We start from the raw sequence: 27,847 nt of genomic DNA, 5'->3' as shown, positions 1-27,847 counted from the left end.
AGACAGGATAAAGAAATACCTAGGGAACAAAAAGCCAGACAATAAGAGAAAGATTATAAATTTTCCAAAAAAAAATCCAATCCAAAGTCAATAAATAGTTATATGTAGTACGTTAATTTATTGTCATCATTCAAAACACAAAAAATACTGTAAGGATACCATTACCTATTTTAAACTAATTGTTTTCTATATGACTATGCAACTTCTGGAAACTACTTTAAATTAATTTGTTCAGAAACAAATTCCAACTTCATGAGGGGATGTCCTTGTTTTCAAGTTTAATTGATTTTTTTTACCCCATATCCTTTTTTAATGATTTTTTTCAGAAGCAACATATTTTCATTCCTAGAAGCACTGTGATCCCAAGAAGGAAACTGTATCTTCTTCCATTTTCATGAGGGGATCCACTGATCATGGCTGCAAATCAAGAGAGAAATGTCATTTACTTTAGCAGCAGTTGATACCATGATGAGAAATCATTTTTCTGTCTACTGGATTTTTTTAAAAATCAAGGCCTAGATATATGCTCAGGGTAATGAGTAGGGGTGCTTTTTCAATCAATGAAATGGCAGGGGAGCTCTTTAAACTATTCCTTCCATTGCTGCTTTGTAGTTGTTGTTCCAAGATAAGGTCAGGTATGAAAATGGAAAGAACAGTGGATTTGTATTTGGAAAACTTTGATTTGAATAACAAATTCCAATATTTTGAGCTCTAGACTTAGAGTTAGAACTAGTGACTTGCCTACTTGAAGACAAGTCACTGAAGTTTCTAGATATCACTTTTCTTACTAGTGAAATTGGAATAATGTTTATTGTGTCTATGTCTCAAAGTGGATGTGAAGAAATAACTTAAAATATTGTAAGAAGGAATGAATAAATAAAAAGCAATTTACTAAGCTCTGGTAATACAAATAAAATAACAAAGACAGTCCCTACACTCAAAGAATTTATAGGGGAGTGATGGCCAAAGAGGGACACTTTGATAAAGAATGATACAATAATAAGAGGGTAGATTTAAAAATCTAACCCAGGAAATGCAGTAGAGCCTGTTACCAAAATTAAAGAATGTGGGACAGGAAAAGGTATGCATTCTATGGTAAATTGGTTATCAAAAAGATAGAGTAGGAAGTAAAGGGAAGCTGGAGCTTTTGGAGGGGCTGGGATTTTTCTGAAGTGGTGGGAATAGGCACGATAAACTCAATTTTACTAAAAGTGATAAAAGTGATAGCTAAGAGATCCTCAATGACTTGGAGATAAAACAACCCACTTTAGATATATGAATTATCTTTTTGATAGCAATAATGACATTAAATCAATACTGAGAATGTCATAAATTCTTTGTGACATTCTTCTTGCAGAAGATAAGGCTTGAGTTGAAGTTTGTTGGAAGCCAGAAAGACCAAGAGATCAGTGTGTTTTTATCCATGGAAATAACCAATGAAAGGGCAGGAATTCAGAAGATGGAGGTTCAGGTGGGTCCGACAGCAAGGAAGCTGCTTTTGGATCATAGATTTCATGGAAGGGATGAATGTGCAAGAAGACTAGAAAGGTAGGAAGGGTGTGAGTTATGAAGAGTTTACACAGTAACAGATGAGTTCCAATTACCAGTCTTTTTCCCCAGAGATGTGTCCCTCTGAAGACGAATGGGACCCACAACAACATCCAAATTATCCCACTCAGGGTGTGTTTCTCGCTTAGATCTGAGTGTACACCCTTGTAAGCACTGAGAGGAGGCGTCATCTGCTCTACATATCATCATTTGGCATTTCAGATAAACGGCATCATGTTCCTTAAGAAACTTGAAGGCATTGAATTTAAACTTGACAACATTTGGGTTTGAAGAAGAGAAAGCAGTATAAGTGGAGTCTGTCACACATCTGGAAAATAAAATTAAAGGGAGATGAGACATCTTTTGTTTTAAAATAAAGGGAAATCTGAGAGATGAAACAATCTGGAGCACACTGTGACTTGATATTTAGGAGGAGGAAATCTGCATTTGTAATGAGATACAAATCTTAACTAAAGAGGAAACTGGAAGGATGATGAATGCAAATAAAAGTTGGGAAACATTCCACTCCGACTCCCCGTGCTAATCTATAAAGGTGCCACCAAGTTTCTAATAATCCATATTTGAGACCTCACAGTTATTTTTTTTGCCTCTCCTTCTGATAACTCCTCTATTCTCATGCTTTTAAATATATCTCTGTAGATGACTCCCATGACTATTTCTAACTGACCTCAATTTTTATTATATGTTATCTCCTTTACATGAAGATCATACTTTCCTAAAGATCAGAGATCATGTCTTCTATTTGTTTATATCTTCCCCAACCATGTATGCAAGGAGAATAGCAGGTATTCAATAAAATATCAATGAAGAGGAAGATAATGTATTTCCTTGGATTTCATTTTTTGTTAAATACTTAATTTCCATAGCCACCACTTTTTTTGTTCTAAGTCCTCTTCATTTTATGCCATTTTTTTAGATGATCATTGTGATTCCAATCTTTTTCTTCATATTTACACAGAACATTACTACCAAGTGTATGTTTTCTTCATTGGGTCACTACTCTTTGAAGGGTCAAAACCCTTCAAAGATTTTCCATTGCTACTAGAAAAATATTAATTCTGATGAAAATTAGTCTTAATAAATTTTATTTTAAAATTTATATCAAATCAATTGTATGAAGTAGTTATATTGGTTCATTTTCTCTTTTTTGTTAATAAAGTTTGAATTCAGATAACTGATTTTTTTTTGCTTCAATTGAATTGAATTTATTAAGAAATCATAAAAGGCAGTGAGCTCTGACAGATTAAGAAAACTCACATCCTAGTCTTTATTTGACTACTTGCTACCTGTATGACCTTATGCACATTATCTCATTTCTCAAAGCCTCGGTTTCATTCTTTGTAAAATGGGGAAAATATTTGTACTACTCATGTCACAATTTTATTGTGAAAAAAATACTTCATAAAAGTGTATATATGACCTAAATGTTAATTGCTGTCATTACTGCTATTACTAATTAGAAATTTTTTTTACAAGAATCAAGTTGACTAAATTTGTTTTCTTTTTCAAAATGGTTTTAGTGTATGGAGACAGCAAACAAATACAATTCCACTTGATTAATTCTCAACTTTTCTTGATTATAATCCATAAGAAATTAACCATTTTTAAAGATTGGCGACTATAGAAAGCTCTTACCTATGTCGAATTAAATCATAGGCCACAGTTTTAAAATCATCAGCAAAGGGAGAGGCCACGCAAGTATCTACCGAAAGCACCAGATTTGGGTCAAAGTGACTCAGCATGAGTTGAAAGAAAATATCCTTGTTGAGTTCTACATAGTATGGGGATTCAGTCACTGGATGTTTAAACAATGGAGATTCGTAAAATGAGACCTTCAGCCCATAGTGGCCATATTGATGTCTGGAAATATCAATGGAGTCAGCTGCCAAGTATTTGACTTCTACCATGATATTCTTATTCATTCTGCAGGAGAGATGTAAGTGGAAGTTCTTTAGCCTGGAAATGACTCTGCTAGATTGGTTCGTGGAAATCACATTGGAGTAGATGATGGTGTCATCTTTTTCCTTACCAAATCAAAGACAAAAATAAAGCAAGGTTTTAAAAAGTATATTTTATCAAAAGAGCTAAAAGTATGAAGTTATAATAACTCACTCTGGCAAATTCAAGATGTAAACTTTGAACCTCAAACTTCACTCCACTCCAGACTTTCTGATGACTATAACAACGACGGCTTTTTGTTGCCTTGAACTGGGCTGTGACAAAAACTTGTACCTTATTTCCATTTGTCTCTTTTCCCTTCTAGCTTCTCTTTTTTCTTATTGCTTCTACTCTTCAAGACTGGGAGTAGTCTACCTGAGTCTTATAGACCAGCTTCTGGCTTTTCAAAGTCTGGATTTCAAGGCCACAAGTTGCCTTGAAAAGCTAATAGCAAGAAAAATTGTTTTTCTTCATTCAGTTGTCCTGTATATGTTTATATATATTATAATTATATATAATTTTAAAAAAATTCAGGAAACAACATCTAGGTTGAGAGGTGATATTGGTTTGCCTTCCATTTTTCATGTTAAAGAAGAAAGCAGAACTAGTCACAATATCACTTGAATAAGGTACAAAATAAGAATATGAGAAAATTTCTATGATGCATTCATTAATTGCTATACAATCACAACTCATAGATACCTTATCTTCCAGAAATCCCTGTATACTTTTAAACCTTAGTTATTTATATGTTCCAAGATAATAATTAATTCAGTGCAATGACATTACATTATTTTCAGACTGCAGTCTTTCAGCTACAAATGAAAAAAAATGGCAACAAATGAAAAACGGCAGCTGCAAATAGATAATATTTTTTTCAGCAGCCAAAGAACTGACTGCTATTCAAGGGGCTAATCCTTTCAGTGGCCAATAAACAGAACCCTCATTATGATATATCAATCAATTAATCAATAAAAATCTATTAATTGCCTGCTATGTGCAAGATACTGTTAAGTTGCACCTTGAAACATCCAAGTTCACTACACTTAAAGTCTATACAATTGAACAAAGCCTCCATGGCAGGCATGCTTTAAATGCAATAATGGAAAAGCAGTCTTACCTTTTTGGAAGAAAGGTACCAAAAGTATGTACAGACTATTAGTAACTATCCTTCGCTGATTATTTTATTGTACCCACACTCAGTACCCTAAAAGTTGTTCTCTAAGCTTACATCTCTAAACCCTATGAAAAAATAAGTTAAAGCCCCAAGGAAATGTAACCTGAAAATGTCCAGTGATATGATGTTTCATCCTCAATGTCATGATCCTGCATATTTTATTCTGTTTGATAAAGCTGCTGCTAAATTAGAAGGGGGTTTTGTGTCTTCTATGTACCTGTGAGAATAGAGTTCTGACATAGGATGATTACTACGTGTGAATTGTTAGTAGCCAAAGGCCCTCATCTGATTCATTATCAAAACAATGGAAAAATCAGTGGCCTGATATGAAAAGCTGGCTTGCATAAAAATCTTTCTGTATGCCTATTTAAAGTTATACATTTTGAGGTTCTACTTTCGCCTATCTGTAGCGAATAGAGAAAATAGCTATGACTGGAGAGTACCAGTCAATACAACTTGTATTTTATGACTTGGTAGAACTGCAGTCAAAGCAAAAAAGGGAAATCCAATTTTTGCCTTTCAGTGTGATTTTAATTTTTTCTATACCTTCATCCATAGTTTAATCATTACACAAGGCTTTTCAAAAAACCTTGAATATATATGTCATATGTATTTACCTATATTGCAACTGAATTTCATTTCCTAATTATATTTTTCCTGAAGTTAATGTTTAAGTTAGTTGTCATTTTTGCATTTTGCAAAAAAAAATATTCACTAATGGAGGGCATAGTGGTGTTAAGAACATAAAGGGGTTCTTAAGAATCTGATGAATAATTCTCATGGAGGGAAGCTTAAAAGGGAGGAACAGTGGTATATGGGAAACAACATAATATGGAATAGGGAAAAAGCTAGATTATTGACCCAACTTCATTATCTATTAGCCTTGTGACCTTTGATGAGATGTAGTGGAAAGGACATTGGAATTAGAGATTGAAGACCTGCACCTGCTTCATGGCTGTGCTACTTACTAGTTGTATGACTTTAGGGAAGTTGTTTAATTGTTCCAAGGCAAATAATTGTCTTATTTACCTTACAGGATTGTTGTATGAAAAGTGCATTGAAAACCTTCTAAAACAACATAAATGTGAGCTATTATTTCAGTCACTTCACTCAGCCTCATATATTGAAGTAGGACTTAATGTTTTTAGGAGTCCCTGTTACCTCTGATTCTACAGTTCAGTGAATTGATTGCATTAAAACTCAATTGTATTTAGAGTTCATGATTTCTCACCTGTATGACAGTTCCACAACTATTAAATGGGATGCTGAATATGATATAGTTTGTGATGACTTCAGACTCACAGGATGAGTTGTATAATGATATGTTCTGAGCACTGTAACCTAGTGACTCCAGATATTGCTCATTGACTGCTGCATACATTTGATCTTCTGTGCATGACAGTGCTAGTGTAGAAGGAAGAAAATACGTTATTTATTGTATTATTTAATAGTACATATAATAAATGTATTAAATAAAAGAAATGTGTTATTTGAAAAAATTTGGTGTGGATGTATGAACACAAGAGTTCTAATTTCTAGCTTAAGCTTTGCTGCTTGCTACTCATGTGGTCTTTGTAAAATTATTTAATTTTTCTGAGCTTCAATGACTGTAGTTATTCAATGGAGACAATAACATACATCTGACATAGGATTTTTGTGAGGACTAGTTGGGATCATATGAGATTATTGTGAGAGAAAACAACACAATAGATAGAGATCTGAATTTGGAGTCAAATGGACAAAATTTTAATCCTGGCTCTTGCAATTACTTCTTGTATGCCCTTAGACAAACTATGTAAACTCTCTAGGTCCCCATTTTCTTATCTGTCAGTATTGGACTTGGATTCATGGAAGGTCTGAGTTTGAATCCTGATTCAGAGATTTGACTAAGTTAAATGAACAAGTCATTTAATTTCTCTTTGCCTTAGTTTCCTCATTTGTGAAATGAGGTAGTTAGACTCATTGATCAAAAGATCTCTTATTGCTGTTAAATATGTGCTCCTAGGTATTTGAATAATCTTTTCAAAATATACATTTTAAAATAAATATAAGAAAAACAAATCTACCATTAGTTATGATCAAACCAAATACAGAGATTGCCCGATAACTGCCTATCAATGCTTAGAATCAGGAGCGCTAGACCTGAGTGATGGGCAAATTTTCTTATCCAGGCAAGGTTGAATACTCTTGTCTCCGATGAGAAATGCTAACTTTACTTCTAGATTTGAATGCTGCCAAATTGAAAAATTGCTTTTTTAGATCGAGAAATAGAAGAAAAATTTGGATTGCACTCTTATAGTCCTGTTTGAGGTGCTAAACAATACCAAATAATTTATAATCTGTATCTTGATTTAAAGATAATGATAGTCACTTAGCTCTGAGATCCATTGTAAGGAGGAGGAATTGGGAATAAATGATTGCTATGATTTTGCTGGGTATATTATAGAGGAAACAGGGCTTATCAGTGGTAAAATGCTAGTGTTACACATATATGCTACGTTCTCCTAATCAGTCTCACTTCTACAGAGATTTTCCTGAAATTCCTCATCTAGGTTTATGAATGAATCAACAAGGGCCACAAATAAATTTATAATACAAATGCATGAAATATCTGTGATTTCAGTGGCATCCATAATTCCAGATGTAGGAGTTCCTTACCTTGTTTCAAATCTAAACCCCACATATATTTCAATAAATGAATTCTAGGGAGTTGCTATCATATGTAAAGCACACAAAGAATAGAAGACTTATTTAGAGCAAAACTGTTAAGTGTCAGAATCAAGATTTGAGTCCAAGTCTTATGACTCTTAAGTCTAACAATCTGTCTATTGAGCGATGCTGACTACATAACATGAATATGGCTACTTAAACTACAGGATTTATGCTGAGGAAGTGTGACATTGTGGAAAGAGTTCTGAATATTGTGTCAGAAGATCTGTGTTTCAATAATATCACTACATTTGCTAGTTATATAATTATATAATTCTGAACAAAACACTTTACCATTTTAGTCTCAATTAAATCATCTCTAAAAAGAGAATACCAACACTTATGTTATCATCTCAAAATTACTGAGGATCAAATGAGACAATATATGTAAAGAACTCAGTAATTTTAAAGTGTTGTATAAAAATGAACTGCTTTTGCCATTATTTCAACTAAGTATTGCTTCTTTGAAGTTGGCCACTTAATTTTTTTTTTAAGCCAAGAAAAAAGGGAAGACATGCAATGTCAAGAATTTGGACTGAGCCTTGACTGGTGAACATTCCTCTAAACAAAAATAGTTAACCTAGATATGAATATGAATTGTAAATGGTTTTGGTGAGATGGTTTTGTTTTGGTTTGATGTTGTTTTTCTTCCCCAGCATTTAGGCACCCTGAGATTCGTGGGGTAAGGAAAGAGTAGGGGTGGGGAGATATAAACATCTTTTTCTCCCTTGCCTGTATCATTATTATGCTGTGGAAGAGCAAAAAAAGAAGCCTGGAATCCAGATTTGATGACAAATGAGTCACTAGAAAAGTGTACTTTCATCTTGTTGGAAGAAGACAAGAATGTCTCATTGGAAGCATCACAGAAACGCCCCAGGAGATCAGATGAGCTCTGGGATCCATCAAAGATGTCAACATGACTCGAAGAACAGCTAAGGGAGTGTTCATCCCTGTGAAGTTGAAATTAAAATATAGATTATGTCATCATCACTCAGGCATTTGAAATATTCATATATTAGTGACCAACTTGTTCAAGAGGATTAGCATGCTTGTAAATCCCTACTACTGGGGGAAGTTAAGGATGATGAATTCAGGAACTTTGAGCTGCAATAAGGCTAAAGCTTATCAGGTGTCAAGTTAAGAGCAGGATGGTGGTAGTGGTAAATATATCAGGTAAATATAAAAATACCTAGTATCTCAAATATGCTAAATACTTTTGAATTTGTCATTTTTTCATAACAATGTCTGATATTTATAAATATAATTTTGCATTAAAATCCTTCATATAATTTGTCATATGGCCCTCAATAGCAACTCTTCAAGGTAGTCAAAGATTGATACTCTCATTTCCATTTTATAGATGAACAACCTAAATTTCAGAGAAATCAAGCCACATAGCTAATAAGTGATAAAGACAGAATTCAAACTGAAGACTTGAATTGAAAATGCCAAATTCAGTATTCTTTCCATTATACTACAGAGACCCCCCCCCCCCGCCCATAACCCTGATCACTATAATAGAAAAGTGGAAGATTTTCTTCTGCTCCTTAGAGCAACAGTTAACAAACTTTTGGTCTGAGGATTCCTCTATTCTATCAAAAACTTTTGAGGACCCTAAAAAGTTTTTTTGTTTAGTGGATTATATTTCTTCATATTTTCAATATTAGTAATTTAAATATCTTGGTGTTACTCTGGAAGTAGTTTTGCCTTAATAGTTCCCCTGAAAGGTCTGAGGTATTCACATGAGTCCCCACTTTGAGAACTTCTGCCCAAGAAAAAGATTTATATTCTTTGGTGTAAAGCTCATAAAAATTATTTGCCTTTAAAAAACAATCTAAATGCTTATACTATCTAAATGCTTATTCTGGTGTCATATTCTTTAAAAAACTAATATTTTGGGTTATTGACTAGACTTTAAAAAGGAAGATTAATTCTCCTGATTCTTTATATAGGTGGGGTAACATGCATATAGAACACTGAATATATTGTAATATTTTTGATGTATCAGTTTTGTTGTTATTTTTTCTTTTTTCCTTTTTATTTTTTATTAGAAGGAATGACTTTCTAGAAGGGGTGGAGAAACAGTGGACAATATAGGTAATGCGAAAACAAAACACATTAATAAAAACTTACTTTTAAAAGAATAATCAAATGACTTTAATATAGGGTATAGGCAAAGCAATAGAGCCCTCTTCTCCCACAGGTTAGTATTAGGGAATGTAATTTTATGCTAGAGTAAAAACCCTACTATCTTCCTCAAACTCATACTCTGGTTCCCTCAAAATCATTCAGCAAAGCAGAAATGAATGGGGAAGTCCCATTTTCCTTGAGCTCAATTCTTCCAACTTCAGGTTTCTTCCTCATCTAGGACTTCAAAGTTCCTCAGAATCATAATGTCCACAGCTGTAAAAATTCTTACAAAGACAAGAGCTCCAGCTTGAAACCTTCCCTGAGATTCCACCAACTTTCTTCAGAAGTGTTCAGCAGCTATCAGATTAGCCCTTGCCTTAGAGATATAACCAATATATTAAACTCAATATATTTTTTAAAAATCCATTTCTTTACACTCTATTAAAATGATTATAATGAACACAAGTACATAATATGTACATACTTATTTAATATATGCATTCAAGGGTTAAAAACCAAAGAACTAGAAATCCAGGGAGGAAATTCACTACTAACTGGGACAATTAGAGTGGGAAAACTAGAGATAGTAGATTAATGGAGCACCCTACCTGAGCATAATACCTGCCTAAAATTCCACCATTAGAGATCCCTCTAATCCTTGGGGACAAACTTTGCTCTGTCAAGGAGATCACTGAGACTCTTTTTATCTTCCCTCTTTTGACATGAACAATTCCATCTTAGAAACAGGCTTCTAGTCTTCTCAGAGGGATGTCACAATCTCTTATTTGCTTTTGTGCCTTCAAACCTTCTTCTTCTCAGTCCATGACACCCACTGATAAATGGGCTAAACAATGACAAAGTTTTTTAGTGATTCTGAAATGCAGATAAATCATAAGCAAGGCTAATGTAAATAGAAATTCTTATTGTTTTAGAGTTCAAAAGATTTGGTAGATGTGGGGGTGAGGTGGGAGTAGCTTCTATTCTGTAACAATTTTTCCTATAGCTCATTACATCTATGTTTTCTAGGTTATCAACTAGAGCTTCTGATGATCTGACTTGTAAATACAAGTGGTACAATTATCATGATTATTGTTATTATTATTTTGCCACAACATCCTAGGAGACTAGTATAGAAGACAGCATCAGGCTGGGAATCATCAAATCTGCTTTGTAATTCCAGCTCTCCAGTAGCTGATTGTATGACGTTATACAAATCATTTCTGAACAATAAAAATCATGGTACCATAGATTTAAGGCTAAAAGGTTATTTAATGCAATTTTTTTCATTTAAAAATGGAGGCATCTAAGACCTAGAGGAAATAGACTTGCCCAAGAATGTATCCACTCTAATTACTCCAATTGGTAATAACCTCCCTGGGATATCACAAAATTATTTGGGATTTAATGCATACATTAAGTATATATATATATATATTATATGTAATATATATAATATATATATTATACATTATAATTAGACTTAATGACTGCTAAGGTTTCTCTAACATTATTAATCAGTGAAAGCAGGAAAGGGTACATAAAGAGAATTTAAAGATGCCAAGAACAATTCTTCTGGCTTCACAGTCTTGCTGAGGGTTATAATTCCATATGTTAGAAGGCAACTAAAATCAGATTTTCCCAGTTGGCCAATTTTAGCTTTATTCCTCCTATAGCAGCACTATAAAGGAATTGAAGCTTCCACATGAATAATCTAGGAAAATGAAATGCATAACTCAGTTTTCCAAATCTGGTAAAAAAAAAACACAAACAAACAAACAAACAAAAACACAACACTCAAAAAACAAATTAAGATCCTCCCTGGTTAAACATGCACTCAGAGTTTTCTTAATATCAACTTACCCAAATGTTTTCAGGGTAAGGCTTATCTGGTATGTTTTTGGCACTTCAATTTCCCAAACACATTGCACACTGTGTGGATAATTTTCCAGATATGATGGGCTAGAAAATGTTCCTTTGGGCTGGACAAGTAGACCTCCACAAGATAGAGCAGCTACAAAGGGAGGAAAAAGGACTAATTAGCAACATGATTAAATTCAGAGTTAAGCAACTTGGAATTAAATCCTGAACTCCATCACATCAGAGAAGTTATCTTCCAGGACCTTGTTTTATTTATATGTAACATAAGTTGTCAAATTTTTAAAAATTAAGTGGAAGTGAACGTTTGTAGTTGTAAGAATGTCTGATCTAGGCATTTCTTTGGAGTTTGACTCCTAAAATTGTCACCACTCTCTTATCCTTTCCTTTTTTCCTTACACAGTTTTGACCAGAGTAATATTCTGAGTGGAATTTGTTGCTTGGCTGAATTGATAAGATATATTGTGTATTAACATCTTCGGATGAATAGTTTCTCTTTATCATTGACTTCTTGAGTAATATCTACACAGTCTACTTTAAGGAAAGCCAGAATTTCACTACTTAATCTGAATGATAAAGCTAAAGAACATTTCATACCAACTAGTCCAACTTTCTCATTTGATGTAAAAAGAAAGTGATGAGTAAAATAACTAAGGTCTAAAATCTAAGTAAGTGGCAAGCCTAAGGACTTGAATTCAGGTTCCTTGCCTCCATCACAATGTGCAATCTCTATAACAATAATATCTATACTATACTATACATACGTAGTATATTACAATGCTGTATAATACAGTAATAATTCTACTTTATTATATTCATATAACCATGAAAAAGTATACCTATACATATATGCATATTAAACACATGGAGGGGGCTCCCACCACTTACCAAAAGCATTTCTACATCTATTTAGTAGAGAAGCAATATGGTATAGTGGCTAGAAAACTGCCCTTGGAAGATCTGAATTAAAAGCCTGTGTGGTGGTCATAACTCTAGCTAAATCATTTAGCCTCCCAATACCCTAGACACATACTTTAAGACTCTTAAGTTGAAGAACAGTACCAAATTGCATTGGTTAAAAAATGAAATCATAGAGTTTTGTCCAAATAAACTTAAAAATAGATATTCTGATTCCCAATTTATTGATGAGGGACTTAATCTCAAAGAAGTTAATATCAATAATCAATATTTACAAAGTGTTTTGAGATTTTTTCAAAATAACTTACATTCATTTTCTCATTTAATTTTCACGGAAGCCCCATTAGGGGAGGTACTATAGATCTAACCATTCCCATTTTATATATGAGGAAAGTCACTCAGAAAGTTCAACTTGCCACAGCCTGTATGTGTCAGAAGCAAGACCTAAACTCAGGACTTATTGATTCTAAATTAAGCACTCTGTTGGTCATTCTAGATGAGAGTAGGTAAGGACCACAAGGTTGTGTCATAGTGCATAGAGTGCCAGGACTGGAGTCAGTTATCCCAAGAATAACACCATACTGCTTCCTATTTACCTAATTTAATAGTACAAGGTGCTAGTGCTAAACTTGGGAATGGCGGAAGGAGGCAGGAACTGAATCCAGTATATAGCAACTAGAAAATTAAACAGCTGGTATTACTGACACTATTATTGTACCTTTCTGCAATCCTTTTTTCATCCACAAAGATCATCAAAAATCCAGAAACAATTCCTCTATTGAGACATGATTTTAATTTGAAAAAAGATGCATTACTTACTTGTTGGGACTGTGACTGAAGTAGAAGCTGGAAGATCACAACAGGAAAAGTCAGTATTAATTTAGATCATTCTTACTCATGAAAAATGTTAGTAAGCTTTGCAAAAGATTTAAGACTTCAGATTGCAATACCATTGGGATAAGGAATAATTTCCATAGGCATTGATCACTTTCCCTTAATGTAACCAGATACCATACATACCCAAGTTTCTGTTTAGGGCATACCTCCTTTTTCTAGATTTCAGAATACCCATCATTAATATAATTTATCTCTCCCTGAGTCCCATTTCTTTCCTTTTGCTGTATTTCTTATTCTTCATTTTGCTTTCCTTGTTGAAAACCAATTAGGTATATTCACAAATTTCAAAGGTTTCTATTTTTTTCTATTCTACTTCCTAGGGGAGTGCCATGATTGATTTCATCCTTTTCTGATGATTAGTATCCCTCTCTCAGGGCCATATCCTTTCTAGTTCTATGCCCTGTTTGTAGATTGGATTCTCCCAACTTCAAATCAGAGATATTCAATGAAGATCTGAGAAGACCCCTTCTCAATCCTTGGACACAGATCTGGTCATCCAAGAGAATACTGGCACAAAGAGAATGGCTGCTCCCAGAATAATGATTATGTCTATATGAAGTATCAATTATTCAACTCATTCACTTTACAGAATTTTCAGAGTTAGAAGGGAATGCAGGAGCATTTGACCCTATCTGCTTCAAATGGTCTCATTTGCTCTCATCATTAGGAAATTGTTGTTTTTATCAAGCTTAAATTTCCTTCTTTGTGACTTCCATGCTTTGCATTCAGGTTAACTTCTGGGACCAAGCAGAAAAAAACCTAAGTACTATTCCGTGTGATAATTCTTCAAATACTTGAAAATTGAAGCTATCGTGCCTCCTTTGAACCTTCTCTTTTCTAAGCTAAACATTACCAATTATTTCGACTCTCAATCTTTATATGGCATAAACTCAAAGCCTTTGACCATCTTGACTGTTCTCTTCTGGATGTTCTTTAGTTTATCAATGTCTTTCCTCAGATGTGGCACATGAAACTGAACTCAGTAAGACTAATGGGGTTTGAGGAGCACCATCATTCTCATTCCTGTACACAGTGCCTTTTTATATCCTGAAATATTTGGTTTCTTCTGTGAATACATATTGAAAAGTAGAACAACTCAAACCTCCAGATTTTTCAGATGACCTATTGTCCAGCCTATTGTCCCTATTTTATGGTTAAATGGTTAGATAAGACTACCCTATAACTCATTATTAGTTTAGAAGTAATTCATCAATCCAGTGATTGAAAATAATCAATAAGTCCTCTTATGTGATTACTAGAGATAAAGAATTGGAGATTTGGAGCTATAACTGACCTTATAGAAAACTGAAACATTTTGAGACTCTTCCAATGGAATTTACATCCACATTCTCTGTTAGGGACCATACCTAAGTGTGAAACCCAGAAAGCCTGTAAAGGGTTTAACAATACTTCAACATATTCAGTGGAACAGCTTAAACTGAATGTGAAGGTAAAAAAAAATACACATAATCTATCTAATGTCATGCTCCTTAAAAAGATATTTTCTTATCTACCAGGATACCGTGACAAGTAATCTAGCACTCTTAGCCAATAACCTGGAAATAACAGTGTCCCAGACTAACTTCTAACCCAACTCCAATTGCTTTGTCCCAGAAAGCAAGTCTAGAGCAAATGAAACTTAGAAACTTGCCCCAATCTTGGAAACAGTGAGACTCTGTTCTGCCTCCCCAGAAGCCTCATCTTCTAATAATCTAGAAAAGTTTTGTATCACCCAAATCCTTGGCACTAGCAAGAGGTTTCACACCAAAAATGAATATGGTTTTTTGAATGTGAAGATGCTAGGTGCTGGGTGTGGTGGGGGAAACCCCATGCAGATACAGTCCTCACTTTCATGAAAGACAATTTAGCTCAAAGGGACTTTGATTCTCAAGTCAATTTGTAGTTTGGTTCTCATTATTCAATTACTGCATAAACATTAATATAAAGTCACAATATAATGAGTGACCATCAATCATTTCTACCTGGAACGACAGTATATGTTGCTGGAATACATATTTAAAGCTGGAAAACATCCCAAGAAGTCAGCCAATCCAAACTCCCCATTGATCAGACTGGGAAACTGAGAGTCAAAGAGATTAGATGGGTCAGTTCTCCAAAGCCCCACACAGCTGTGAAATATAACACACTTGAAGGAATTGCAAATCAGCCTTTACAGACTCAGATGTTGTTTGTGAATTGGGAATGAAATAAATCTGAGGCAAAAGGGAAGAGTAGAGAGGTCAGAGAATGCAACTGCCTCTTAGTCTCCTTGTATCATTATCATCCTCTCAAATGATCCATTCTGCTGGATCAGAATTAGATCCCCAGCAGCCACTAACAGGTGGTTCCCACAACAATCCCCTCCAAATCTAACATTCTTTTTTCCCCCTTAACCATCCTATAATATTTGACCAATATAGATCTAACCAAAATTAATCGTTGGGAGAATCTATAAAGAATCATGGAGGATACTCATTTGTTCTTCTGCTCTCAGTACTGCCCAGACACTGACTGGCACAACCAACCATTCATCTTGTCTGACATTCCCTTCTCCTCTATGGGTGTCTAAAGCTTATCAATATTTAAATGCCAGCATAAGTGCTGTCTCTTCAGTAACCTTCCATGACTCCTGGTTTTCTTTCCCTTATAAATAGAAGTTATTGTGTGTCCTTCACATAACCACACACACACACACACATATTTATATATTTTTTCAGAATTTTCAGAATCCAGCATTTTAAGGCACTTAAAGGTGATATATAATCTACTTCAACAGCAATACTTAGCAATATACACACCCAGCATGCGGCTCCTCAGTGTCTACTCCAGGACTGTTACTGATGGAAACTCATTACTAAACAAGGAAATACATTCAATGCCTAATTGTTGGTGAGTTTTTCCTTACATCGTCACCAAATTGTATTATTAATCACCTTTGTATATGTATAACCTAGTTCCCTGATTATACTAATTTATCAATTGATGAATTTTTGTTAATAAATATGTGTTACCTGGAACAAAAGACAGATATAGGATTTAGAAGTAACTTTTAGCCATATCATCTGAAATATGTGTGTTTACATATGTACTTATACATAATTATGTATGTATACATATGTATAAAAGTATACTTATTTATATAATATTCATGGATTCCAAAGGGCTTTATACGTGATCAAATATTTCTCTTTAATGAAATTAGAGAAGGAAGTACAAACATCAGGGAGTATGAAACTAGTGGGGGAAAGATGCCCAACAAGGCTATAGCACACCAAACATTTGGATATTTAAAAATCCTTAATATTGGGCTAAATAGTTTATTTTTGAATGTTAACCATTCTATAGAAGTAGACTTTTCTTCCCTTTCTTTTCAAGCTATTCAAGAGCCTCTTAATTTAATCCAGAACATTCATTGGTTACTCTGTATTTTTTAATGGTTCAACCCAGAAATTAATGTGTTTCTAATGCCCAGGTATCAGGTATCACCTGAAGCTCTCTTACACTTACCTTCCAGCTCAGCATAGTAATAGCCATCAAACCAAGTAGAGGAGTGGCTTGCATTTCTAGAGAACACAACAGTCATGATGTTTGAGGATGACTGGTATGTGAGGTAGAGTCCATTGCATACTTTTCCAAAAGACTGGGAAGTTGGGTTTCCATCAAATACTTCAACATATTCAGTGGAACAGCTTAAACTGAATGTGAAGGTAAAAAAAAAATACACATAATCTATCTAATGTCATGCCCCTTAAAAAGACATTTTCTTATCTACCAGGATACCGTGACAAGTAATCTAGCACTCTTAGCCAATAACCTGGAAATAACAGTGTCCCAGACTAACTTCTAACCCAACTCCAATTGCTTTGTCCCAGAAAGCAAATCTAGAGCAAATGAAACTTAGAAACTTGCCCCAATCTTGGAAACAGTGAGACTCTGTTCTGCCTCCCCAGAAGCCTCATCTTCTAATAACCTAGAAAAGTTTTGTATCACCCAAATCCTTGGCACTATCAAGTGGTTTCACACCAAAAATGAGTATGGTTTTTTGAATGTGAAGATGCTAGGTGCTGGGTGTGGTGGGGGGAAACACCATGCAGATACAATCCCCGCTTTCATGAAAGACAATTTAGCTCAAAGGGACTTTGATTCTCAAGTCAATTTGTAGTTTGGTTCTCATTATTCAATTACTGCATAAACATTAATATAACGTCACAATATAATGAGTGACCGTCAATTATTTCTACCTGGAACGACAGTATATGTTGCTGGAATACATTATTTAAAGCTGGAAAACATCCCAAGAAGTCAGCCAATCCAAACTCCCCATTGATCAGCCTGGGAAACTGAGAGTCAAAGAGATTAGATAACAGACCCAAAGTCATACAAATTAGTAAGCAGCAAAGTTAGGATTAAAAAATAGGTTCTTGGAAGCTACAACTTCCCCACTTTTATTTCCATATAATGAATAACATTGGCTAATCACTGTTAATAACTACATATTCCACATATGCACAAACATACCACATGCATACACAGATATATTACAGATACACATACCACAGTGCACACATATACACATATGCATATACTCCATGCACATATATCTATATCTATATCTATCTATCTATCTATCTATCTATCTATCTATCTATCTATCTATATTTATCCAAATAAACACAAATACAAACCACATACACATATCACATACATAGGGGAGAGAGAAGGAGGACATTTCAACCCAACCCAAGATTTCTGATTTCATTGCTGTGAGGCATTCTCTTAATTGGAATTCCCTCCATCAATATAATCCATAATTTAGAATCCAAGAAAGTTGCTTGGGGACACTGAATTTTTATGACCTGAACATTAATTTAGAATATGTCAAAAGAAGCACCAAGTCTTCCTGATTCCAAAACTAGCCCTCTATTCATTACAGCACATTGTCTTTCCCCATATACACTAACAACAATAATAAATAATTTCTCTTAATAAAAATATAGTAAAATTTTTTATAGGATTAGCATTTCTACTAGTTTCCAAATATTTTCACATAAATTATTCAATCAGCTCCCCACTACAACCGTAATGAAGTAAAAACTATTATTCATATTTGACAGGTAGGAAAACAAAAGTCCAGAGAAATTATGATGTTCCCAACTTTCAAAAACTATGTCAGTTACAGAACTGGGGCTAGAACCCAGGTCTCCTGGCTCTTACATCTACTATACACTGCCTCAAAAAGGAAGCTTCACTGAGTGATTTAGCTTAAGGAGTAAAAAAAAAGAATCAAAATAGCTTCTCGAGGGCATATATCAGTCTCCATTGACCAGTTCTATCCTTTGGCTTCCTATGAGTTTTCTGTGATCACGATTGTCTTCAAACTGTCTCATTTTATCCTTAGAGATTTTTGCATCCCATCTCAATCTCTTATGCCTGGGAATTAATGATAGGTGTAGAAATACAGCAAAGTGGCTTAGTGGATAGAATACTGGATTTAAAAGTCAGGAAGACTCAAATTCAAAACTTTTATCAGACATTTGCCAATTATGTGACCCCAGGCAAATCACTTAACAAAAAGTGTCTCAGTGTCTTCAGTTGTAATATAGGATTGGACTTGGTGGCCTTAAAGTGTTCTCTTAATCTATTATCAATAAATAAATATTTATTAAGTATCTACTGTATTACAGAGACTATATTAGGCACTGACAATATATGTTCTAATGGGGAAGATACATATGTTCTTGAATGTCTATATATAGATATTAGACCTGCTGCTAATTTACTGTGCTACCTTAAACAAGTAACATCTCAGACATTATTATTATTTATTATTATATTGCATTATTTTGTTTAGAGAGTTTTCACATAACATTACTTCATTAACTTGCCATAACCCAGTGAAGTAAAGAATATTATTTCATTTGACAGATGAGAAAACCAAGATCCAACAGTGGAATTGATATTTTTCCTGCCTAGCACATAAGGTTGTTGTGGGCTCTGATGAGAACAAAAATGAAAGTTCTCTGCCACAGGAAAAGCATTTTACAAAGTATTTTGTACTTTGTAAGTATAATAAAGTATACTATTAGTCTTCTATTTCATGAGAGTCAGCTAGCATTTATTCAGCACCTACTTTGTGCCAGGCACTATAAAGCACTAAACAGCATGGGATACTGGCTAAAGAGCCAACCCTAAAGTAAAGAAATTTGGGTTTAACTCTTATTTGTGACACATCCTAACTGTGTGATTGAGCAAATTACTTTAATCTCTCATCATCTCACACAACTTCCAAGGTGTTAAGTAGCAAAAGAGGGGCCAGATCTGCTTTAGCAAAGAGTGTTTGCTCACCAAGAACAAATGGACCAATGAAAATCACAAGTCTGGTCCCAAGCAAAATGAAATTTACTTCCATTCTTCTAAGATTTTTCATTTTACCAATATCAGCATTTCCTCCATCAGGGCATATCACACACACTCCTTAGACTTCGTGACATAAGTTATTGTGCTTGGGAAAAATTAAGCATCTGATGGCAAGCTTTTTGACAATGAACTTCTCTATACTTAGTTATGGTGCTCCTTGGATGTCCAAGATTCAGTATGTCACTGGATTATCCTCTGATCTCTTCCAAGTTTATATGTTCTTTCAAGGTATGTGTTAGCTGGAACAGCCTTACCAAAAACTTCAAATTTCAGAGTTGAAAGAAAACACAGCACCTGGCACATAATTTATTGATTAATTCATCTTGGCAACCATTTAATTTAGTCTATACATACTGGAAAAAGAATCCCCTCTACAACATATCCAACTATAGGTCTTCCAGCCTTGACTTGAAGACCTACAGTGAGGAGGGCCCCACCATTTTTTCTTGAAGGCAGAGACTGCAATTTTTCTTTCTTTTACCCTAGTGGTTAGTACAGTGACTGACACAAAGTGAATGTTTAATAACCATTTCTTGACTAACTTACTGGCCTTCTGAGAAATATTTCCATGGCATAATAAGTTATCCCAGGAAAATGTTAGTGAAGAAATATTCTTACCATTAATTTCTGGGTCATAGATATTATGGCTAAGAATAAGATTTAAACAATGAGTACAATGTAGTCAGGTCTAATTTTAAAAAATATATAAATTCTTGCTCAGAGATCCTTGTTATTCTAATGATTGTTTTTTCATTGAATGTTGGAAGAGATAACCAGAAAGAAAAGGAAGTCTTCATTTGTGTTAATGGTTGGGTCTCCTCTTTTTGAAACCCTTCATATTCTATCCCTTTCCTATCCTTCTGGTCTTCTCACATCCTAGTCTCCTCCACCTATTCAAGGGTTCAATAACATTGTACTTTGGTTTTCCTTGAACATGACATTCCATATCCTGGCTCTGAACTGACGTATAAAATAAGGTACCATAATAGGAGTCTCTTTCTGAGCTTTGGAGACTCTAAAATCATAAAGTCTTAGAGATGGAAGGACCCCTCTGGGATACCTAGGCCAATTATTTGCCCAAAGAAGAAATCTGTTGTATTTCTGACTTAACCTGAGCACTTCCAGAAAAGGAGAATTTCCCTCTTATCAACACAGACTATTCTTTGTTTTTGGGCAACAAATATGTTAAGATGTTTTTCTCTGTATCAAGCCAATAATCTCCTCCATAGAACAATAAAGGAATAAGATGATAAAGGCCAGGTTGAAGATCAATGCTGACTGGTAGGCTGGTATTCTGCAAATGTTAGTATCTCATGAACATTATTCTGAAAGGAAAATGAGGCCAGAGGAGAACAGCTTCAGAAAATATATTTATTCGACATCAGTATACAGACAATGGACCACGGGTTTCACCTTGTCCTTCCTCCATCAGTCCTCCCTTGAGGGCCCTTTCACCAGTCCAAACATTTTCTATGCTCTGGATTATTTCCATCTAACTTTCCCCTTGCTCTTTTTTCTCCTTCCCAAATCCCACTTCCTGATCATGCACTTACCTCAACCAATTGAGGGCAGTATGGTATAGAGAAAAGAAATAGGGTTTAGCATCAGAAAACTGATTTGATTCCTTACTCTATCACTTACTATCACCATGACCAAAAAAAAGTCACTTAAAATCTTTGAGCCACTCCTAGAAAATGGAGCTAATAATACTTTTAGCAACTACCTTATATGCTTGCTTGAAAAAAGCACAACTTTAAGGCACAATAATTGGGTGAATCATGAAACACTTTGAGTCAATCAAATTGGAAGATATTAGAAATCTCAGTTTCACAGTAGCTCAGGAGGGGCCTGAAGGGTTCCCTTGACTTATGCCATCCAGACAGCTACTTATTCCTGGTCCTGCCTATGGGAGAGGCAGACAGTTGGCTCTAGTAGTAAGGTCAGTGAAGAATATTTTATGATAGTCATAGTTGTGCATTTCTACACATTGAAAGTAGAAGAACAAACTCCATAGAAAATTAAACCCCTAGTACAATACTTACTTGAGATGTGGAAAAGCCAGTGAGACTCGGTGAGAGAATGCCACTTGAATAGACCAGGTACACCTGAAGGGCACTGATGTAGGTCCCTTGGGGCTGGAAAGTTTCCCTAAAGACTTTGTAAGAACACCTCCACAGCCAGGTGATGGTGGTGCTAAAAACAAAACAAAAAGATTAGGAGGTGATGGAAAAATGGGCTTTCCATTCATGACACACATTGGAAATATTTTCCTTTTCCCAGTATTGTTCAGGATATCTTTGGGGATTCAACTGTCTTTCCAAATAAGGGATTAAAATGGTTTATATCTGGATAAAGTGAATGTGTTAATCACATGAAAGAATACTCCAAATAACCAAAAATAACAAATTTTAATTAAAACTAGTCTAAAGTCTCCTCTATATCCATCAGATTAACAAAAGTAACGAAATTAATCAGTGGATAAAGATTTATTAAACATCTACTATGTGCTAGACCCTGCTAAGTGCTGGGTTACAAAAACAGATTAAATACAGTCCCTGTTCTGAAACAGCTAACAATCTAATAAGGAAGACAGCAAACAAACAAATATTAATAAAAGAAAAACCAACCCCTGTACAAGATGAACAGAAAATTATTAAGAGAGGGAACGTACTTGACTGGAAGGGTTGACAAAGATTTTCTGTAGGGACTTAAGCATGTGATATTGGAGATGTGAAGGGAGACCATTTTGAACAATCAGAACAACTTCTTAGAATAAGCTATGGATGGTTCTTTCAAGCTAAATGGCAAATGTTAAATGATTAGAGGAAACTAATATATTGAACAAATTATAATTTTCTCAATTTTTCATTCTCCCCCATGGTTGGATCTCCTCTTTTTAAAGCCCTTCATATTTTGTCCCTTTCTTATCTTTCTGGTCTTCTCACACCCTAGTCTCCTCCACAAATTCAATGATTCAATGATTGTACTCTATATCTTGGCTCCTAACTTTTTCTCTAGCTGTCTTTCATGCTTCCCTCCCCATCCCTGCCCCTGGATTCTCTAGTTTCCTTCAATCTCAGCAAAAGTCTTATTTACCTATATTAGTAGTCAATATTCATCAGCTAAGGTTTCCTTATGTTTGACCAAAGCCCTCAAGTAAATTAACCTGTTTTGTTTAACATATTTCTTCTCATTTGTGTTTTCTTTTCATATTCTTAGAGATTATAATGAATGTTAATTCTCTCTGAGATTTTTCTCAGCAGTTCCTTAAGAGACATGGCCTTCCTCTACACACAGTCACAGTCCAAAGAGTTGAAGGGAACATATTGCACTTTGCACCTTTTCAGCAGAGTTTTAAAAGTTAACCTATACGAGGGACAATCCATACCTAAGACCAGTGGTGACATCTTCCAAAAAAGTAGAACATGAGATAGGAGAGGAACTATTACATAGAATGCACAGTTTATCTGTTTATCTAATAGAGTTCCAAGAAAAGTAAAAATTTGCATTCAACATCAGACAGAAAGTAAAGTGGGTCAACAGTGAGTATGAGTGTCTTATATTAGCTTTCAACCCTTAAAAGCCTAGCAAGAAAGACACACACATTTCCTCTGGAAACATAATTTCAACTATATACAGTCCTCTTGTTAAAGGACTTGTACATGACATGAAAATGAAATATATAATGCAAATATTGTGCCTAAGAGAGCTGAGATGATGCTCACCAACTGTTGTTTCCCCTGATGAGACAATCCATACAGTGCCTGTTGATGGAAACAAATGTAGATTTAGGTACCACTCTATGGTTTATATGTTTTAGAAATTCAAGCCTTTTCACAACTATATATCTATATGGAAAGAAATCACACCTTTATAGTTGGGAGGCCAGTTTCTAAGGGGAAAGGGGAGGACACATAGGCAGCCAGTGGATAGAGCACTGGGCACAGAGTCATGAGATCTGAGGTCAAATCTGACTTTAGACACTTTCTAGTGGTATGATTCTGGGCAGGTCACTTAACCCCTTTTGCCTCTGTTTCCTCATCTATAAAATGAGCTGGAGAAGAAAATGGCAAACACTCCAACATCCTTGCCAAGAAAACCCTGAAGGGAATCAGAAAGAATCAGATGAGACTGAACCACAACTAAATAACCACTTCTGAAGAGAAAAAAAAACATTTTCTAGTTTTCATTTTCAGGGAAAAAGGACAAAACTCATTTAAATATGTTAGCATTGCTCAGAAGTCAGTTATTTATTAACTCTAGCATTTATCCTAACTTAAGCTCTTTGTATTGTGCTGTCTGATAATTTGATCAGGTGTTTTCTGTCCTATCATATTGAGATCACAGAACACCCAGAGTTAGAAAGAACTTTGGAGACCATCAAATCAACCCACATCTAAGCAAGAGTTCCCTCAATGATGTTTTCAAGAAGTGTTATCCATGGGCAGTTAGGTGGCGCAGTGGATAGAGCACCAGCCCTGAATTCAGGAGGACCCCAGTTCAAATCTGGTCTCAGACACTTAACACTTCCTAGCTGTGTGACCCTGGGCAAGTCACTTAACCTCAGCCTCAGGGGAAAAAAAAAAAAAGAAGTAGTTATCCAATATTTGCTTGTGATAGAGAAACCAACTACCCATTTCTCTTTTGATTAGCTCTTTAAGATTTAGTAAATTTTTCTTTTCATTGAAATGAAAGGGGCTTCTTTGTAATTTCTTCCCATTACTTTGAGTTCTATCTTCTAGGCCTGAGAAGAAAAAAATCTAATCCTTTTTGGTGTGATATTCTTTAAATATTGGAGACAATGATCAACCCCACTCCCTCAAAAAACATTTTCTTTATCTTCTTTAAACTATGCCCAGGTAAAATAATTTTGAGGTCCCTCACTATGCTGATTGCTCTCCTCTAGATGCTCACTGGCTTAACCCCTAGTATTTCTTTTAGACTGACTCTTCTTATCTCCAGGTTTGAAGTAAAAGAACCACTTGCAGTCATCCCACAGATGATCAATACATAAGCTTTGTTCTAAACCAGGACAATTTGCCACCCCCAGATCCTAGGTCACCATATTAATGCCAGCCAATGCAGATACCTAATCAGCATTAGCCTGCTGAGCTTCAGATCTCCAAAACTGATGAGATTTGCTAACCTCAGACTCCCCACATGCAAGGATTATAGCTCCTGTCACTGCACCCAGCTCATTCTCTCTAAATGTGATTCTCAAAACAAAATTCATTACTCTTGATATAAAACATCCATATCAGAATGGATCTGATGTCTTGAACCTATCCAGAATAGTTTTCTGACTTTCTTCTTTCTTCTTACTTATAAAAATTAGACATTTAGACATACCTTTCCAATCCATTACTATTGACCTTGGAAGAGAAAATAGGAGCAAAATAAAAATTAAACAGATCTGTTATATGCACCAAGTAAAATGATATATAAAAGTAAAATATGTAAAAATATTTTATTTGAATGTACTTTTCCAAGAAACTATCGTCATTCAATTTCATGAGCACCACAAACTCCTTTCCCTAACTAGACAGGCAAGATGGAAATGGATCCTTTAAGAGACATCACTTTGGTCTTTTACTAATAATCCGCTGACCTTTGTTATCACTGGATTTACCTTGTCATGGGTCAATACAGATAATAATAGTTTAGGTTTAGCAATCTGCTTTTGTGTATGTTATCTCATGCATCTTCACAAAGTACTTTGAATTAATCTGAATGATAACCAAGAGCAACTTGATATTAAGTTCTTTGTGGTGGGGCTCAGGAGTCAACTTCCTTTTTGCTGTAGTGGCTACAAAATAAACAGAAGTCATGTTTTAGTTCCTCCCTTACTGAATATATATTGGTTACCCTTTTCGCCAAAAGAAAAAAAAAGTGTTCCAAATAGCAAGTCCAAGGAAATGTCAAATGTATTTATGCCTCCAGCAATACTCTCAGATTTCCCTTAATCTCTAATTTCAAGATCTCAGTGATTGCATTGATTGTGACTTCATGGTTTTAATAAACACTGGGCTTCAGTGACCTTTAAGGCTAGGACTAGAGCGGAAATTATAGGATTAGATAAATAACTGGAACAAAGACCGCCAGCATCCTCAGATGGTATGGTTCAGTAGCCAGACTTTAGTGTTGTCACTTTTCCTTACTCTCTTTATATACACAGTAAGAATAATAGTACCTATTCTGTCAACCTCACAGTAAGTCATGAAGCTCAAATAGATAGAGTCATTTCACTCATGTGCAGCTCTTCCTGACCCCATTTGGAATTTTCTTGGCAGAGATACTGGAATGGTTTGCCATTTCCTTCTCCAGCTTATTTTACAGATGAGAAAGCTGAGGCAAATGTCCAGGGTCACACAGCTAGTGAAAATCTGAGGCTGAATTTGACCTCAGGTCCTCCTGACTTCAAAGCTGGAATTCTCTTGACCAGGCCACTTTCTTGCCCCAAAAGAAGATGACTTTGTGGAAAGCTCTGAAGTGGAAGCCTGTAGAAATACATGGGATTTCTGACCACCGGCAGCAATGCCTATGGTATACTCAAAATGATGAAAGACCAACATAATCATCATCAGAATCATCCACCTAACACTTGTAATGTGGGGCGACCCAGTGATGATTTGAACAGATTTAGCTGGATCCTGCTATTAGAAGAGCATTCTTACCTGTTCTCTCTCATGTTGTTTCTGTCTTTCAGGCACACTCTGGTTCTCTCTCTCTTTCTTTTTTTTTTTTTTGGGGGGGGGATGAAGGAGAGGGCAGAGGAGGAGAAAAGGCAGTCAGGGTTAAGTGACTTGCCCAAGATCACACAGCTAGTAGTAAATGTCAAGTGTTTCAAGCTGGATTTGAAATCAGGTATTCTTAACTCTATGGCTGGTAATTCAACCTACTTACCACTTGCTACTCCCTGTTTTTTCTCTTTGTGATCAACTCTTCTAGTGATACAAACAGAATTACACAAAATATAACAGAATATAACTTTTGAGTCCTTTGAGATACATATTAACTTTCTCTAAGAACAGGAGTCCTACAGCAAGTCTAAATGATTTGTGGACATTCCATCAGGGGGTTGAACATCATATGAACATAGCCTTTAAAGTTTATCTAAAAGTTCAAAAGACAACACAGTGTATGTAGTAACAAGAGCTTGGATTTGGGCTCAGTGGATCAGTGTTCAAATCCTAGTTTGATATTTACTTGCTGTGTGAACTTGACCAAGGCATTTAATCTCTCTAAACCTAAGTATCTTCATATATAATGAAAGTAATACTTGCACCACCTACCTCACAAGAAGCTGCTGTGTGAGAAATGTTTTATAAGTCTTAAAATACCTTAGAAATGTGGCTTCTTATTGTAAACAAGCTTTGTGATTAGAAGAAAACTAACAACCCCCTGACCATTGACACCAAATGTTTGTTGAACAAGAGATAAAATTTCCCATCTTTCACCAAGTTGAAAACCAAGGTCTATCACTCTTCTCCTAGCTCTTTCCAAATGTTGATGGAGTAGAAGTGTAAAACCCACATCCCACAGGCTCCATGGCCAGCAAAAATCTCAAGTGTAGCTAAACCAGACTAAGACGTAAATGGGAAACAAAATAAAAAAAGTGAATGCATACAAAACAACCCTAAATTAAGTTAATTTAAGGTTTTTTTCAGTCAATCTGTGGCCTTCAGGGATCCATTTCTATTTTAATTTGACACTGAGACAGAGTATCTAAAGATCTCCTCAAATGTTTAATGTTTGTTAGAGTTCTATAGTTGGCCTGCCATGTTCAATTTATTTTTGGCACTATGGATAAAAAGACATGTTTTTTTGGAACTGATCACAGCAGCACAGAATTTCAGAGCTGGAATAGACTGTAGATCCAATCCTTCTTGAACAAAAATAAACTACTATATTGCCAACAAGTGATTGTCTTGCCTCTACTTAAGGATTGCCTTTGAAGTGAGTTTTATTATCTACCAAGCCAAGCCCATTCCCTTTTGGACAGCTCTAACTATTCTTATCAACATTAACCCCTAAATCTGTTTTTTAGGAACAGTTTTGAAAAAACTAACAATAGCCAAAGTCTGATAACTTTCATCCAGGAGATTAAAAGAACAGAAACAATGTGAAGAACATACCTGCACTCAGTAGGAAGGTCCAGATGAAGCCCACTGACTTCTCCATTCTAAATTGAAATCTTGTCAGTCCAGACTGAGGAGT

General features: G+C 35.1%; 1 protein-coding gene across 2 annotated transcripts; it reads right to left on the bottom strand.

Annotated features, from left to right (window-relative positions):
* Positions 1-97: 97 nt before the first annotated feature.
* LOC141553068 (scavenger receptor cysteine-rich domain-containing protein DMBT1-like) lies at positions 98-27,847 on the bottom strand. Of its 2 annotated transcripts, XM_074284960.1 has the most exons (11): positions 27,766-27,847; positions 23,356-23,394; positions 21,673-21,823; positions 16,721-16,908; positions 13,136-13,162; positions 11,384-11,534; positions 8,126-8,343; positions 5,916-6,088; positions 3,205-3,593; positions 1,605-1,876; positions 98-417 (listed from the first exon to the last, which is right to left on the bottom strand). In XM_074284960.1, the coding sequence occupies exons 1-11, from the start codon at positions 27,809-27,811 to the stop codon at positions 323-325; spliced, it is 1,749 nt and encodes a 582-aa protein (XP_074141061.1). In that variant the 5' UTR covers positions 27,812-27,847; the 3' UTR covers positions 98-322. The 2 variants fall into 2 exon arrangements, with proteins under 2 accessions (XP_074141061.1, XP_074141062.1); XM_074284961.1 differs by lacking the exon at positions 13,136-13,162 and having other exon boundaries at positions 11,384-11,555; positions 27,766-27,846.

The sequence above is a fragment of the Sminthopsis crassicaudata genome, chromosome 2 (assembly GCF_048593235.1).
Source record: "Sminthopsis crassicaudata isolate SCR6 chromosome 2, ASM4859323v1, whole genome shotgun sequence".
Classification (NCBI taxonomy): Eukaryota; Metazoa; Chordata; class Mammalia; order Dasyuromorphia; family Dasyuridae; genus Sminthopsis; species Sminthopsis crassicaudata.
The sequence above is the reverse complement of the archived record's forward strand: the minus strand, read 5'-3'. Positions and strand labels throughout refer to the sequence as shown.